Genomic DNA, 15903 nt, shown 5'->3' on the forward strand with positions numbered 1-15903 from the left:
TAAGAAACCGAAAGCTCTGGATGACGTCAGGGCTGGCCTGCTGTCAAAACATTTTCGTGCCTCAGCTAAGCACTCCTCCTCCTGCCCACAGCTCCTGCCTGCACCTGGCTTTCTTCCTTGCCTGCACTGGTCTTTCTGCCCTGCCTGCCTGGGCTTTTTTCCCTGCCTGCACCAGGCTTTCTCCCCTGGGCTGCTCCATTCGCACAACCTCCTTCCCTTGTTACCTCCTCTTTCCCCTTCTTTCCCACCCGGCTCCTCTTCCAGAATTTCCTTCCCCGGGGAAGGCGGGGAAAGGCAGGCTAGGGCTGTGCAGGCAAGGGCAGAGCTTTTTCCCAAGGGAATGGTGCAGCAGTGGCTTGGATCCAGCCTAGAAAGCAGGTCTGGGGGTGCCAGAGAGTCGCCTGCTGGGTTACAGGGTCATGCCAGTGCCTGTCCTTCACCTTCTCCCCAGCACATCCCTGCCCTCCCTTTCCTGCCAGCTCCGTGTGTGTCTGGGCTGGGCAGGACACAGCTCTGCCAGCCCCAGGCTGTGTGTGGGACCAGCCTGTCCCCGTTCCTGCAGTGCTGGTGGTGGTGGGGTTTAATTTGGGGGTGGTGAGAGGAGCACGGCTGCAGGTTGTTGTCTCCCTGATCCCTGCAGAGCTGGCAGGGAGCTGATGGCAGGCAATGTGGTGTGCAGCTGCCTGGCACTGCTGGCATGGCCCTGTCAGCCCCCCTCAGTGAGTACCGCACCACCCCCACTGCCCCCACCAGCAGCCCCAGGATGGCTGAGCACTCTGCCACGTGCCCCAGGGTCCCCAGGGCAGCCCAGGAACCAAGCAGGAGGGGCAGGACCTGGCAGCAACCTTAAGGGTTCCCTCTGCCTTGGCAGAGAGGGAACGAGGACATTTCAGCAGCTGACGCTGTGGTCCAGGCAGTGCTCAATGTAGGAGCGGTGTAAGGGTGATGGAGCCAGTGCCCAGAGCGCAAGGCTGCCCTCCAGGAGATGGCAATGATGGGGTCACACACTGCCCAACAGCTCTGTGGTATTTATGGGGAAGGGAGGGCCCACAGCCATCCCTCAGGACTCAGGCTGCCCACACACCCTGCCATTATGGGTCCCTGTTCTAGCCCAGTCACCCCATTGCAGTCATAGCCGCGTCTCCTGCTGTTCCTGGGGCAGTACAGCCCCACAGTGCTGCTGGTGTCTCACCGTCCCACCCCTGGGTGCAGTGAAACAGCCCCAAATCTTGTACGCCTGTAGTGTCAGGCAAGCCTGGCCGCCCATGGCTCACCAACAGAGCTCACTGTTGGGATAATTCCCTGCAAAGCAATTTAATGACTCCTTCCAAGGCCCAATCCTTGCTGTTTGCTTGGCAGCTGCGTGGGAGTGCTTTTCCACACCAGAGGTCAAAAATCCTGCATGCTGCGTAGGGAAACAGAGGTGGCCGTGGGCTGCCACAGGTCTCTGCTGCCAGCAGCAGTGAATCTTGTGGGATGAGCTCTGCACCATGCCCCAGCCAGGCACAGCACCAGGTGCGGAGATGCTCCTGCTCCACTGCCTGCAGACGTACCCAGACCTGATGTCCTTTCTCCTGCCTTAAAATGGAGGCAGCTCCACGAGGATGCACAGCTGCTGTTGCAAAGCTGTGGAGGCATGTGGCTCCCTGGAGCTCCTGCATCTGCAGGCTCCATCCGTGGGTAGTTTTTTTAACAGCAGTGAAACCCACAGCAGAACAGCCTAGTTCAGCCTCTTGTCTCGTTTGGAGCATGGAGCAAGGAACTAAAGCCACACATCGGAAGGCAGTGAACAACCTGGGCAACCTCAGGGGGTCTTACAGTCAGAGTGTAAGACAGCAGTGACCCAAGACAATCTCTGAGGGAGAAAAGACCTTCCTCTGTAGCCAGGGTGGTCTCAAAAGTCATAGAAGAAAAATAAAGGACGTAATTGGGGCACACAATAAGATAAGGCTCACAGAGGTGCAGACACTCTGCTGGAGAGAGATGATGGAGAAGGAAAATAATTTACTGGGGAGAACAGAAAGGTGCCAGGCAGGCAAGAGGAGGAAGAGATCCCTGCCTCCAAGGGGAGAGCAGAGGAGTGTAAAACCAAAGAAGGAAAATGTGAAAGAAGTGATCTGGGAAAGGATGAGGCAGGTTATTTCCAAGAGGGCAGGGATGACCGCGGCTGCCGGCGGCGATGCGGTCCCTGCTTGACCAGGTGGGAGCAGAAACGCCTCTTTGGTGCCCGGGGCCACCATGGCCACCCACGCCACGTGTGCCCTAGCCGTGGGACGGGCCGGCGGGGACACCCGCGCTCCGCTGCCGCTGCCGGGCCCCGCCCCTCCGCTCCCCCGCCCCGCCCCTCCGTCCCCCCGTCGCCCCGCCCCGCCCCGCCCCGGGGCGGCCGCGCTCCCGCCCACCGCCCGCCCCTGCCGTTACAGCCCAGGTAAGCGGGGGGGGCTGCAGGGACCCGTCCCGGGGGTTGTCCGCGGGGGGGACGGAGCGGTGGTTGGAGCGGTCCCGGTGTGGGGCCGCTGCCCGTAGCTCTGCCCAGGACCGCATCCGCGCCTCCGGGCAGAGCGAGCCGCCGCTGCCCCCCGGCGTGGGGGTACCGGGGGTGCCGGGGGCGAGGGGCGCCGGAGCGGACCCGGAGGCTCGTCTGCAGCGGGAGCTGCCGGTAAGGCCGGGGCTGGGGGCGAGGGGGCCGTGGGCCGCCGCAGCGGCGCGGAAGCGCTGCTTGTTTTCGCATCTCTTGGGATGCAGCGATTGCTTAAGGATTCCGAGGGGGAAGAAAAAAAAACCCAGGGGCTGCGATTGCTGTAGGGGAACAGCCGCGTTTCTTCTGAACCTCCGCTTTTGGGGTCCCTGTCCCCCTCCCCCAGCGTGTATTCCAAGTTTGTTTGTCCCAGTTTTGGGGGACTGTCATCCCACCGGGGCAAACGGCCCCGGTTTCACAGCCCAGCAGCCGCGGGGGCTGGCAAGATGCCGGCAGCCCGAGCGGTTACAGTGCAGGTGCAGATCTGCCTTCGCGTGAGTGCGTGGGTAAACGGGATCAGCAAAAGTGTGGGTAACTGCACGGTCTCCTTTGAGAGGGAACATCCAATTCTGAGTGCGGTGAACAGAAGCTGAAATTCGGTGGTGGTGTTCTTTAGCTCTTAGTCTTGGAAAGCATTGCTGTGATAAACTTCTTTTGCACTGCGTGCAGCTTCCGTAGGGAACACGGTTTTCTCTTGTGCCGTCATGAACTGGCAGTGAGAACCAGCAAGAGGAGGACTTGGCTGCCCATAATAGAGCGAATGAGAATTAAAACTCGTTTGTGTTGTGAAATGTTTTGATTTTTGCAGTCTGCACCTGGGGTGAATTTTCAGCATTTGCACTTTTTATTGCCATAACTTTGAGATCTGAATAAAATCTCATGTTTAATTATTTCCAATCGAGCTTGCAGAGGACGTGTTTGGAGGGGTGGCAATGACAGTGCTGCTGGGTGAGCCTTTAACCCGGAGCCTGTGAACTGCTGAAGCAGCAGCCAGTAAAGCAATAGTGGCTAATTGTAGGCTGACAGTGTTCCTGCTGCGCTTCTTCGGGAGCTGGCGGGGCACGTTAAATGGCAGCTTTGTAGCTCTCTGTGCTGCTGCTGACACAAACTCCTGGTGACAAGGTGACAAAGTGAAGTGTGCCAGGACGCATCCCTCTCTGTCCTCCGTGAGAGTGAGCTATGCAGCTCACTGGCGGGGCTGTGAGCGGCTCTCAGCTTCCTGCAGCTCAAGTGAGTTTTGTTTCTGTTTCTTGAGGCCATCCAAAAGCAAATCACCTGGCAAAGCCAAACCCACTGTTTGCACCAGGGGGGTGCAAAGCAGATCTTGGTCCTCGCCAGAAAGCAGCTGAAGAGGTAAAGGTTTGGTGAGGAGGGGTGTGCTGAGGAGTGGGCAAGGGCTGAGGACTCCCAAGGAAGCAAGGTGGTGGAAGGAGCAGTAGGGGAAGGAGGAGAGCGGTGGGGCACTGGTGGTGTCAGAGTCGCTGGGTGTCAGCAGCTGGGGGACCCCCAGAGTGGGGTCCAGGCAGCAGAGTTGGGTTGAGTGTGGAAACGGCAGGAACCTGAGAGCAGGAGGGGTGGGCAGAGGGTAGGAGGAACTGGCCGGAGAGCTGTCCAGGGGGAAAAGGGGGAGTGAAGACCTTGATAGGTAAAGGGGAGGCTGGGGTGCTGGGGAGGGGAGAGAAGGGGGCTCCTGTGCAGCAGTGTGACAGTGTGGGTGCAGCATTCTCGAGGTGGAGGGATGGGAGGCAGCTACAGTAAGGAGGGTGTTTTCCTCCCTGCAGGGCACCCCATGCTGGGCAGCCAGTCTGTGCAGGTGCTGGGGAGTTGTGGGAGCCCCGTGTTCATCCTTTGTAGTGCAGTTCCTTAAAAAAATGATAGCTTCAGGATGGACACCCATCTATTTTCACCCCAAAATTATTTTAAAAATACAAGTTTTCCCTGCCCTGAAAACATCATCCTCTGTCATGCTCTCTTTTGTGTGACTTGGGTGTCTTCCCACTGACTCTTTCCAGGCTTTTCTTGTGGTGGGTGAACCCTGTGCACCTCCCCCGGGTCAGGGCCACTGCATTTTGTCCTGATAACAAAGAGCACATAGCACGGTCCGTGGGGTGCGGGGAAGAGCCTTGGGGACCCTAGATGCTCTGGCTATGCCTGAGCTGTGCTCAGAGTCCCGTATCCAGAGGAGAGACCTGCTTTCCTTGGCAGCAGAGCCCAGTTTATCCTGGAGATGGGGCAGTTTGACTCTGCTGAGCCAGACCTCGCAGGGAACTGGAACTCCTGATGCTAAACTGGGGAGTTTCTCCTTGTTGTGGGCTGTGGCAGCTTGGCTGTGCCCAGGGTGGTGCAGCAGGTGGAGAATAAACGTGGGCAGAAAGGGACACTGCAGGCAGCTCAGGGTGTCAGCAGGACTTTGTGCCAGCAGCTGCCTTGGTTTTTACTGGAGTTGCTCTCTGCAGGTCGGTGGAGATGGCAGGAAGGTGCCTGTAGGCTGGGTGACACTGTAGATGCGGCTGTGCTCAGGCAACAACCAGACCACAAATGCTGTCTCACCACTGCCTGCTCTGTGCTGTGGTGAACGGAGTCTGTGCACTGTGGAGTCTGCGCTGGCTCCTGCTCTGCCAACCTGTGCTGGGATGCACTGGGACTGTTTCCAACCGGTGGCCCATGAAGACTGGCCGCTTTTGTGGAGGGAAGCATGTCAGCTGTGGGAAGGTGCTGTTGGGCTGGAGCCTGGTCCCTGGCGTGGCTAGGGAAGCATGGCAGGGGTACTGAGGGTCATGCCAGGGGTACAGGGGGCCAGGAAGGTACTGGAGCAGAGGCAGGTGTGCTGGCCACTGGGCTGGAGGGACTCTTGGGATCCACCTTAGATATTTTTATTAATGGCCTCAGCCCACAAAGCAGCAGATGCTGCTGAAACTTGCTGAGGGGGCAGAGGTGAGATGCATCGCTGGTGGCTGGAGTTGCCCCACTGATACAGATGGAGAAGTGGAGCATGAGGCTGTGCACAGGAGGACAGAGAGTGAAACAGGAGCTGATCTTCAAGATATGATGGAAGAGAACAGTCTGGATGTGCTCATCAGACACAGGGGGACGTGCAGTCACCACTCTTAAATATTTCTAAGATTGCTGCACGAGCCATGGGAGGATGTGGTGGAGGCTGGTGGCCCACTGCATAGTTCTGACAATCACCGGTGGGAATCAAACTAGAACAAATCCCCAGAAAAGAGAAACAGGCAGCCCTTACCATAGGAGGACACCAGGAGTGTGATGTGGGGGGGCGGCTGGCGGGGTGGGGGGCGGTATGTGGTGAGCCAGGGTGTGTATGTACCTGGCTGGGATGGAGCCAGACAGGGTGATGCATGGTGCAATGATGGGGCTGGGAGTCGGGTCTGCTGCTGGCTGTCCATGCCCAGGGTAAGGAGGTGGGTGGGAAATAAGGGCTCTGGGTCCCAGGGAAGTTCAGGACCCCGTGGGCAGGGGAGGTGCCCTGCGCCCAAGGGGTGGCTCTACGGGGGCTGTGCTTTGTGGGACCTGCCAAAGAGGCTGTGGTGGGGTTTGTGCTTCACTTTGTAGGGTGTGTCCGAAATAGGTCTGTTGCTGGGACTGCTCCATGGCTCCTCCTGGGCCTCATGTTAAAGACAATATTTTGCATGTAAGGAGAACTGGCAGGGAGGCAGCTCTGCGGTAGATAGGGTACGTTTTTAGGATCAAGCGTTGTTATTTTCCACAGCGGGACCAGAGCCGGAGCCAGCTCTTCCCTGCAAGTATGGAGAGTGCCACCAGATGCTCTGAGCCTGCAGCCGCCCCCTCCCCTTGTGCTCCTGCTCGGGAAGCGCAGCCTGCAGAGCCAGGTCTCACTGGCTAGAAAAGGCCCACGGTCCTCCTTGCTCTGCAGAGCAGGCGAGGCTCTGTGCAGGCAAGCAAGCCTTCCAGGAGATGTGGAGCTGCTGTGTGTCCTCTGTTCCCTGGCATGCCTGGTGTACATGGCATTGCATGCTGGTAGGTGAGAAACCAAGGAGCACAGGGCAGATTGTGACCAGGCTTGCAGATAGGAGAGTTTTGTTTTCTTATTTTTGAAGATCGATTCTGTCCAGGATGAAGCGTTCAGATGGATAACCAGCCATGTGCGACAACCAGCCAGAATCTCTCACCTGAGCAGTAAGTGTGTTAGAAAAAGGCTGTTATTGATAGACATCAGGGACCTTCCTAAAACTCCAGGTGTCTGGTTGGGATGGTATCCCCGAGTACAGGTGCCTCCATTGATGTCATTCTCCTGGCCATAGGGCCTTCTCTCAGACCTGGGTGCATTGCGGCAGCTGGTGCCATCTAAGTGTGCAGAGAGCACAAGGGTTTTGGTGAGGCCTATTTTAGGAAAGAAATGACTCTGACATGGACTCTTCAGAGACATCCATGAAGGATGTCCTGAGAAGAAAGTGATGAGTTCTTCAAACAGTGATAACATCGTTGTGAGTCCCAAAATTATCTGCAGTAATTGATAATGCTTCTGAAGGACAAGGTTCTTGAGGCAGACATAGGCATATGTTTGCAGATGACAAAACTTGAGATACAATGAAAAGAAAATTTTATTGTATGCAGGGGCAGTTAAAAAACAACAGCTCCTGTTGAGAGTGGAGCTGTAGGACATTGCCTTAGAAGACCTACGCTACAAATGTCCAAAAACTAGAAAAACAAAGCTGCCACAGAGGAGAAGTGGGAAGATCATGGACACAGCTGGACTCCTGGTCCTGCAACAGCAGGGAATCTCTGGCAAGAAATGGCCCTGAGGAGCCCTGGCAAGGGGCCATGCTCAGTGCTACAGAGGAAGGGAAAAAAAAATCCCAGGGACCTGTGCCAGTCTGCCCAGGGCAAAAAATTCCTCCTTGACCTCAGAACTGGGTATCAGCTGTTTCCTGAGCATGTGAGCAAGACCTGCTGCCCAGACCCCAGGGTTGCTGTGGCTCCACAGGACACCAGCACTGCTCAGCCCCTTCCCTCCCTCCCCTGGAGGCATCTCAGGGGCTTCCAGGCATGGCAAAATACCCGAGAAGTGACAGGCCTGGGAGAAAAGATGTCATTCCCAGTCCCTGCAGGAGACCATTGGGTGCTCCAAACTGTTGAGAGAGTGAACATCTTTGAACATTTCCACTTCCCATTTCTAATGGGTGCTGCATCTAGCAATGGGAAAGGTGTGGATGGGGAGATCTGGGGTGGTCTCCAGCTGCCAAGAATGGATTTTCTTGTTCTTTGTAGACCATCATGTCTCAGCTTTTTCCACTGATACTCATTTAAAAAGGCCTGGTACCATTCCGGACCCTCAAATGTTAGTGGGTTTTATCATGTCATGAATGGCATTGGGTCCATTCTCCAAAGCTTAGGGCAGGATTAATGTTAGATCCAGGTTGGTATCACACCCTGTGCAGAGCTGGAATTGGATTAGATGACCACTGGTGACCTTTCCCAGCCTAAACTCTTCCATGATTCTGTGGCTACACAACAGCTCTTCAGTGCAGTGCTCTCAGGTGTGGGATTCAGCCTATTGCCTGCAAGGCTGAAATGCAGCCTGTGATGCCTGTTATTAACAGCTGCAGGACCTCCTGCTGCAGGCACATCAGCCTCCCAACCTCTTCCCAAGTGTCTTGGTGCCCTTTTGGTGAATGCTGGACATGCCGTGTGTATGGCAAGGAGGACATCTTTGAACGGCAGAGGAGTGACATGCAGCTGCCTGGGCAGAAGGTGCAGAGCAAGAGGTGCCATCCTGATAGGAGATGAAGGCCAGCGGGGTCATGACCACAACCATATTGGGGCTGCCATATTGCCCTCCCCATGTTAAAAGCTGCCGAGTGGGGTCAGGTCTCTTTGGTAGGTCTTTTATCCCACTTTTCTTGGGAAGCAGGCATCCCAGGGGCCCATCGTTCCTGCCTTCTCCATTGTGGGTTTATTCAGTCCTCTAAACTAAGTTCTTCCTTGACCTTGGGGAAGGTCTCTTCCTCATCCTGAGGAAATTGCTTCCTTAGGAGGTAACTCTTGCTGACATCTGCTTTGAGATCCTGGTGTGTCCTGGAAGAGATCTTCTGCATCCTCACTCATGTGAACTTTGGCTTTCCATGAACATGCAGCCCTTTTCCTCCAGACTGCTGATGTCAATGTAGAGACAGAAGTCATCTCCTTGGGAACAGAGTGAGTCCCAGACATCCCACTTGGTCACAGTGAATTCCAGTGGCTAATCAGAAATCTCCTCAGAGATCTTCCAGGCACTCTCCCAGGTTTCATCCTAGGGCTCCCTCCAGGTTTCCTGCAGAGCACTGCAAAGAAAGCAGAGTTGAGCTGTGATGGAGATCTGTGTGGAGCAGAGAAGCCTGTTGATCCCTGCCAGCACACAGGCCTTGGAGCCTGGTTTGCTGGACCCACAGCAGACATCATGCAGGCATTTCCAGCTGTGGGAAGGAACACGTCCAGGCAGTGGTACCTGGTGAACCTGTCCCCAGCAGAAATCAAGAGAGGAGGAAGTCTGGCTGAGCACGTGATCCTGAACTGCCTGGGAGACTGGAGGCTGGTTGCTGGTGGTGGCAGGATGCTCCCATTGTTGCCTGGCTGCCTTGGATGGATGGTCATATTCTTGAGCTCTTAGAACTTGGGAACCTGAGCTGTGCCCCCGGCAGCCCCAGGGTTGTCTTGAGTCTAGCCCAAGAGGAGGATAGGGCAGTGGAGGAGATGCAGCTGTGGGAGGACTGGGGGCTGTGCCCCTGCAAAGCCTTGAGGACCTGGGATTCTAAGACCCAGAGGTCAAGATGTTTCTTGTTCTGGTAGCCACAACCAGTATCCTTGGGAGCTGTCAGCTGTTCTAGCATCTTTGACTCCTCCATCCTCAGGCCCTGTGGGCCCATGGTCCAGCCCTAGTGCAGGCTCCTTTCCCTGGGAGCAAGCGGTGAGTCAGCACCACAGCCCTTGCCTTCTCTGGCCTCACACCCACCAGTCCCTTGTGCAAGGACATCACATCAGTTTTCTTCTTGCTGACATTGTGAGCCCTCACATCACTGAGGAGAGAAGATGGGATATGATATGGGGAGGCAAGATGTGGGGGCCAGGGCTTGAGAGCAGGGGATCAGTAGGGTGAGGAGGGGGTAAAGCTGCCCTTGGAGGTGGCAGGACCCCCCTCTCAAAAGATTGGCCAGGGTGCTGGGGAGGACACCAATGGGCCAGGGGTGGGGGCTTGTGCTGGGCAAGTGGGAAAAGGATGAGAAGCAGCCCTCTCTCCCCACTTCTCCCTCTGGTGGCATGCGGGGCTGACTTGGCCAGGGTCAGCCGGCAAGGGGCAACTCGGCTCGGAACAACATCCATAAAAATTTGAGGGCGCAGCTAAAAGCTCAGTGTGGAGATCTGGAGGAGCCAGGAGGGGCCACAGTGGCAGCTGGTGTCCGCATGTACCAGGGCCTCCTTCCATAGCAGGTGAATCATGGCTGAGGTGACCCTGTGAACAGTGTCGTGAGTGTCCATGCTCAGTGCTCCAGGTGGAGAGGTCTCCAGCTGACACACCCAGCCGGAGCTAGCTTGGATTGCAAACTGGTATGTCTGGGAGATGCCCATGTCACTGGGCACAGCTCAGTGCTCAGACACGTGCCAGATCTCCAGGCAGGCAATACAGAATTAGTCACAGCAGCAAAGCAGATGCTGACTGTGAGATGTTGCCGTTGAGTATGATGGACCTTGGTAGCCAGGTGATAAAATGGCACTGTTGCAATAAACACAAACTAATGCTCAGGGGAAAAATACTAGTTTTACCTATGACATATTGTATACTTACATACTTAACCATGTTACCATTTGGAAAAGATTTTGGAGTCACAGCAGAACATTCAATTGAAATAGGAGCCTGGGGCTTTAGCAGCGAGCAGAGAGTAAATACAGCGCTGTTAATAGCACCGTCAGTACTGCGCTGTCTTTAAAAAACTGTGCAAGCTCTGGATCCTGATCTGTGCATGGGTTGCCTGAACCTGGCAGGAAACATGGGCTAGAGTCACCATGTGTCTGCCTTGTTCTTGCCTGCTTGTGGCACTGTCAGAGTGCTGCTGGCCACTGCCAGAGAGGTGGACATCTGGGCTCAGCTGCATGGTCCTTCTGGTTTTATGTACCTTACCTGCAGTGAGAACTTGATGTTGCAATATTGCAGTTTTACTGCCTTGCAGTGGAAGCGCTTGAGGTTAGTAGCTCTGGATTGTTTTCTACATTTCTCATGTTGGATCGGTTTCCATGTTTCTTCTGTGTGGGAGCAGGGTGTATGCTCTTAGGCAGTGCTCTCTGTGGGTGATGCTGGAGCCCTGTTTGCATACAGCCTGTTGCAAGGCTGATTCCCCATTCACGCAGGAGTTTTTAGAGATGGGATAGTATGTTCCTCAGCACCACAACCGTTGCCTCATATTTTGATGAATAGCTCCTTGTTGCCCAATTTGAGCAGATGCTGAAAGTGTTCTTGTACAGCTGTGAAGCACAGATCGATTTGTTCAAGGAACAGATTATGAACTGGTTTACTGAGGCATGAGCATGACCTTGTATAGGTCAATCCATTACCCTTCAAGAGCTAGCAAGGTTTTACAGGTGATCCTGGGTTCAGTTACATCACATTGTGTATGAGCTTTTTTCCCTTTCCTAGCAAAGGGGGGATTTTGGCTATGACTCTGTCAGGATCCAGCTCCAGATCAGTATCTCTGGATGCCGCTAGTGGTGACACGATCCTGTTGTGTCTCATGAGTCAGTCTGGCAGGTCAGCTTGGTGCCTTTCTGCAACCAGCTGAGTCTTGGGTGACTTTCTGAAACATCTCTATGTGCTTTCTGGGACTGAGGCTGTGGGCAGCCAGACAGCTTCTCCTTGGGTAGCAGCAGCTGAAATTCTACCAAGAACCTTTTGGCTTTTGCCTGGTTAACTCCAGGAGCAGAGGAGGGACACCCAGAAACTGTCCACCATGCTCTGCTCTGCTCTGACCTGCTCTAGGGGGTTGTGGGTGGCTCAGTCTGTAGGAGCACACTGGGCAGGCATCACCTTCAATACTTGTTAGGCTGAAGGCTATGTTTTTGGTAAACAGTCGGGCCTTGTACTTGCTAAGTTCCTTTTACAGATTTAAATCTTTCTGGTGGGCACACTTGGGTTAGGTTAACAGGGTCTATTGGAATGTTTGGTCTTGTTGGAGTTCGGACGTTAGTTCGTCTGTTAATAATGTTTGGATGTAAGCTTGTGCCCGAGAGGGAGTGGGCTACCTAGTTAGTCATTTTAGCATTAATTCTTCTATTGTTGATAGATTAACCTGCTAGGTTGTAAGGGATTCATGTTGGTTTGGGATTTTTTTGTATGAAGCTTTGACGCACTCTTTGTTGGTGGCTGCTTGAAGGCCCAGGGGGACCATCAGTGGGGAAAGTAAGAGATGCGAAGTGGGCCTGAGGGAATGGCTTCAGATTGCCATCTTCAAGGTCCAAACAAAGCAAAGGCATCTCAGGGAGGGAGCTTTGGCATCCCTCCAGAGTCCCTTGTAAAACCAGCCAGACCAGCTGGAAACCAGTCCCAGGGCCATCGGACTGCACATGAGCATCTCTGGGGGGTCTGGAGAAGATCTAGGCATCCTCTGGTGAGGCGCATTTGGGAGCAGCCCTTCTGCCATCTACCACACTGCCTGCCCAGGTAGTTAGGGGTCCTTGCTGTGCCTCCCCTACGTGTGCAGCATCCCCAGGGCTTGCTCCAGCGCTGCTTGGGCACTGCCTGCCTGAAGCATAGCCCCATCCTGCTGGCACAGCGTTCACGTTCTGCTGCAGGAAACCCACTGCCAACGGCTGCTGCAGCTTAGCAGGGGCTTTGGTTGGCTCCTGGGCTATCGTGGACCTCAGAGCAGGCTGGTTGCCTTCCAGAAGAAAGCCCAGCCCCTGTGTAGGTGACATTTCAACTTACTCTTCACTCTCCTTTGTGTGGCTCATGCTGTCTCATTGGCACGTTCCTCTCACAGCGGCACCTGATTTTAGTATGGACTTACACAGGTGCAGGTTTACCTTTCCTTTTGGCTTGAGGCTGAGAATTTCCTGGATGTGCCCTCCAACTCATCCCCCCTCCCCCACCTGCTCCTTTTTGGCTCTCACCTCCCATCTCCCTTTTTGCCAGTCTTTGCATGTTTTTTTATTGTATGTTTTACACTAAATTATTGTCCTGTATCACTGACACATCAATGGCTTGAGATTCTGTTTTTCTGATACAAAGCTGTTTTTCTTCCTGCCAGTTTTGGCAAAGGGCCATACAGCAGTTACTGCATGTGACTCCTCTGCTCCGTTTTCCCCCTGCGCTCCTAAATCTCCGTCTGCATTTGTGCACCTTCTTACATGGCATTTTTTTTGCATTTGCTCTTGCCTAAATTTTGGCGTGCTGCTTTCCTTGGATGCTCTCGTGAGAAGAGTTCTTGGCTCTTCCCTGCTGCATTTAATTTTCCCCCTTTGCAAATAAGCTTGTTTGGCAGCTCCACACACATCTCATCACTCCTTGTAGTCTGCAGGCAAGCCTGTGTGGTTTGTTGTCCTCTTACTGTATTGTCTGTCCCAGGCTGGTACCCCTCAGTGCCCATTATCAAATGGCAGGTGTCTGGTTTACAAGATGTGGTGAGGCACCACTCTCCTGTTCCTCTGTAGCCTGGGGTACTTATTCCACATGCTTCAGGCTTTGAAGGTGATCCTGCGATTCACCTGGGACTTGGTGCAGGTCACGCCATATGCAGCAGAAGGGGAGGTTGAAGGTGTGTGGGAAGGACTGTGTATGTTTTGGAGGGATGTAGTTGAAAACAGGGATGTGTCCAGATGCTTTGCATTGGTGCTTAAGTAAATGGGAGGAACTGCAGTGTCTGGTGTCTGCTTGCTGGCAGTTGTTTTTCCTTCTCATCAGAAAGATCTTGAGGCACTTTCTAAGCTGCAGAAAAGCCTACTTTGCCTGTGTTAAAATATCCTTTGGAAACGGTTTTAACTTCCTGCCCAGATCAGAAGGCTTTGTGAAAAATATACGACAAAACCATAGTAAATTGATTCGAGTACAAGTATGAATGGGTAAAATTAATTAAACATTCTATTTTGTTGCCAGTTGTGTTGTATGAATCTTTGCAGTTTTCAGTCAAGGAATATAACCAAAAAGGTTTATCCTAATTCTTGGTCTGTGCCAAAGCGGAGAGCACTACTGGTCAAAGCTTATGAGATAAACGGTTTGAAGTGGACCGTTTGCCTGTCCCACTTAAACATAAAAGAATCTTGTCTTAATAGTATAAAAAAATTGCATTTTGGTACAAAACGGCCTGACAAAACCCTTTCTCAAATCAGTAATTGTTCCAAATCGAATGGGGTTTCTGCAGGAATGAGCATCACTGGAAAGGGGGAACTTGCAGGACTGCGCAATACAGTAGGTTTCTTTTTTTCCATCACCCAATAATAGAAGCAAAAAACCTGACTGAAATGTATTTACAGTTTAATCGTCACATTTGGGCCGTGACCTGTGTGCTCAGATTCCATTCCCAAAGGCAGGGCGCTGGGAAGTTACGAGAGTCCGAACACGAATGACAGGAGGGTTTCTGTCATTTTAAACTCTGAAAGGCCGATTGCGTTTATAAACTTCACAACTGCATTTACCAGCGCCTCCCGAGCACGGTTACCCCAGCGTCACGTTTTCCCCTCGGTGTTACCGGGGGGTGCGAGGGGCCCGGCGGGCCTTACCGCCCCCAACCCCCGCCGGCGCGCGCCGCTGCCCGCCGCCTCCCCCCGCCCCGCGGCGCCCCCCCGCCCCCCGCCCGCCTCTCACCGAGCTGTTTCTGCCCGGCGCAGGTCGCCAACGACGCCTGGAGCCCGCGGCGGGGGTGCCACGCCGGGATGTGCCCCCGCTGACCTGCCCGCCGCCCCCCGCCCGCCCCGGCGCCATGGGAGGATGCTTCTCCAAGCCCAAACCAGGTGATGCGCCCGGTGCCGAGCCCGCCCCCCCGCCGCCCCCGGGGGGAGAAGTAGGTCAGAGCGGGAATGTTAATGCTGGGCTCCCGCAGGGAGGATTACCGGCCCGTTAATCCCCCCAGAGTCCCCGGCGCTCTCGCTCCCAGGCAGGGAGTTGTGCGGGGCTGCGTAGGGGAGGGGGGGGGGGGGGGGGGGGAAGGAGAGGGTGGGGGGGAAGGAGAGGCGGGGGGCTGCGGTGCCGGGGGGGCGGGTGGGAGGTGATCCCAGCCTGCACCCCACAGCCCCAGCCGAACACACGCTACCGGTTCTTTCCCGTCCCGTCTTCTCATGCCCCCCCCCCTCCCAGCAGAACTGCCCCCTCCCAGCAGAACTGCTCCCATGGCGCCCCATGTCAGGTCTGCACAGCTCCAGCACCTTCCTTACTGCTGCGGCTTTGCCACTCGCTGGCCAGCACTTAACTTGGTCCCTGCCAGAAGGGAACGACCAGGGCAGGAGCAAGACCACCTACTGCTTGGTCTGTCACAGCCCCACCACCCAGGTCCGGTCCTGGGGCCACTCCACTCTCTGGATTTTATTTCCTTCATGAAGCTTGTCCACGCGTGCTGCCTCCGGTGGGGAAAGCAGCTGCTGGCCCCTGACCATCAAGGATGCTCCCCCAGCCCTGTGCGCTCCCACCACAGCTGGGCTGGGCAGGCTCCCTGCGCTTTGCCTTTGGCAAGGGTGGGTGCGCAGAGGAGAGGAAGGGGCTGCACAGGCAAAACGGTTGATGGAGGGAGGTCTGGTGTGAAAGTGTCCATGTTAAGCCTTGTCCTGAGCTCCTGCCGGCTGCGTGGGTGCGAGCAGGCACCACTCGCCATAGCCGGCAGCACCCGCATTGCCCCAGCCCTAGTCCCCAGGGCCCGGTGCTGGTGCACGAGGGGCTGGTGCAGTCGGTGTTGCTGAACTGCCTTCCAGGAGCTGCCATCCTGCGGCTTGTTTTGGGCATCAAGCAGGGAGCTGGGGTATGACCCTGGCCTTGTTCCCTGCTCGTGCCCACGGGCAAGGGGAATCAGATAGTCGTGCTGATCTATCGGATCAGTCAGTATCCACAGCTAGGTGGAAAAATGTCTTTTGGGGACCTTTTATTGGCAATTTATCTTCATTGCCTCAGGCAATGGGGATTTCAGGTTGAGGGACCTGAAAGGTCAGAGGGGACATACAAGTCCTGTCGGTGACCCACAGAGCATCCACTGAGTGAGGTCCTCTGTCTTTGCTTTGCAAGGCACAAAGAAGAAATAAAGGTGGTTTTCTGCCCTTGACCTGTACTGGATTATTTTACAGGTCATTGCAGTGCCAGGGTGATACGGCATTGAACGCTGTGAACTGCAAGTTTTCTTTTGTGAAAACCCACGCTGTTTATATCCTTCCTTGAAATGTTTAAGGAGTGAAAATGCATC

At 54.9% G+C, this 15903-nt stretch overlaps 1 protein-coding gene across 4 annotated transcripts in view; it reads left to right on the forward strand.

Annotated features, from left to right (window-relative positions):
* The first annotated feature begins 2442 nt into the window (after nt 1-2442).
* AIFM3 (apoptosis inducing factor mitochondria associated 3) overlaps nt 2443-15903 on the forward strand; it is a 53683-nt gene continuing 40222 nt past the window's right edge. For all 4 annotated transcript variants that reach the window (XM_056325241.1, XM_056325252.1, XM_056325259.1 and 1 more), the window contains exons 1-2: nt 2443-2659; nt 14348-14470. In XM_056325241.1, coding sequence (XP_056181216.1) covers nt 14440-14470 — 31 coding nt within the window. In that variant the 5' untranslated portion in view covers nt 2443-2659; nt 14348-14439. The remainder of the gene's footprint in view (nt 2660-14347; nt 14471-15903) is intronic.

The sequence above is a fragment of the Falco biarmicus genome, chromosome 1 (genome assembly GCF_023638135.1).
Source record: "Falco biarmicus isolate bFalBia1 chromosome 1, bFalBia1.pri, whole genome shotgun sequence".
Taxonomy (NCBI): Eukaryota; Metazoa; Chordata; class Aves; order Falconiformes; family Falconidae; genus Falco; species Falco biarmicus.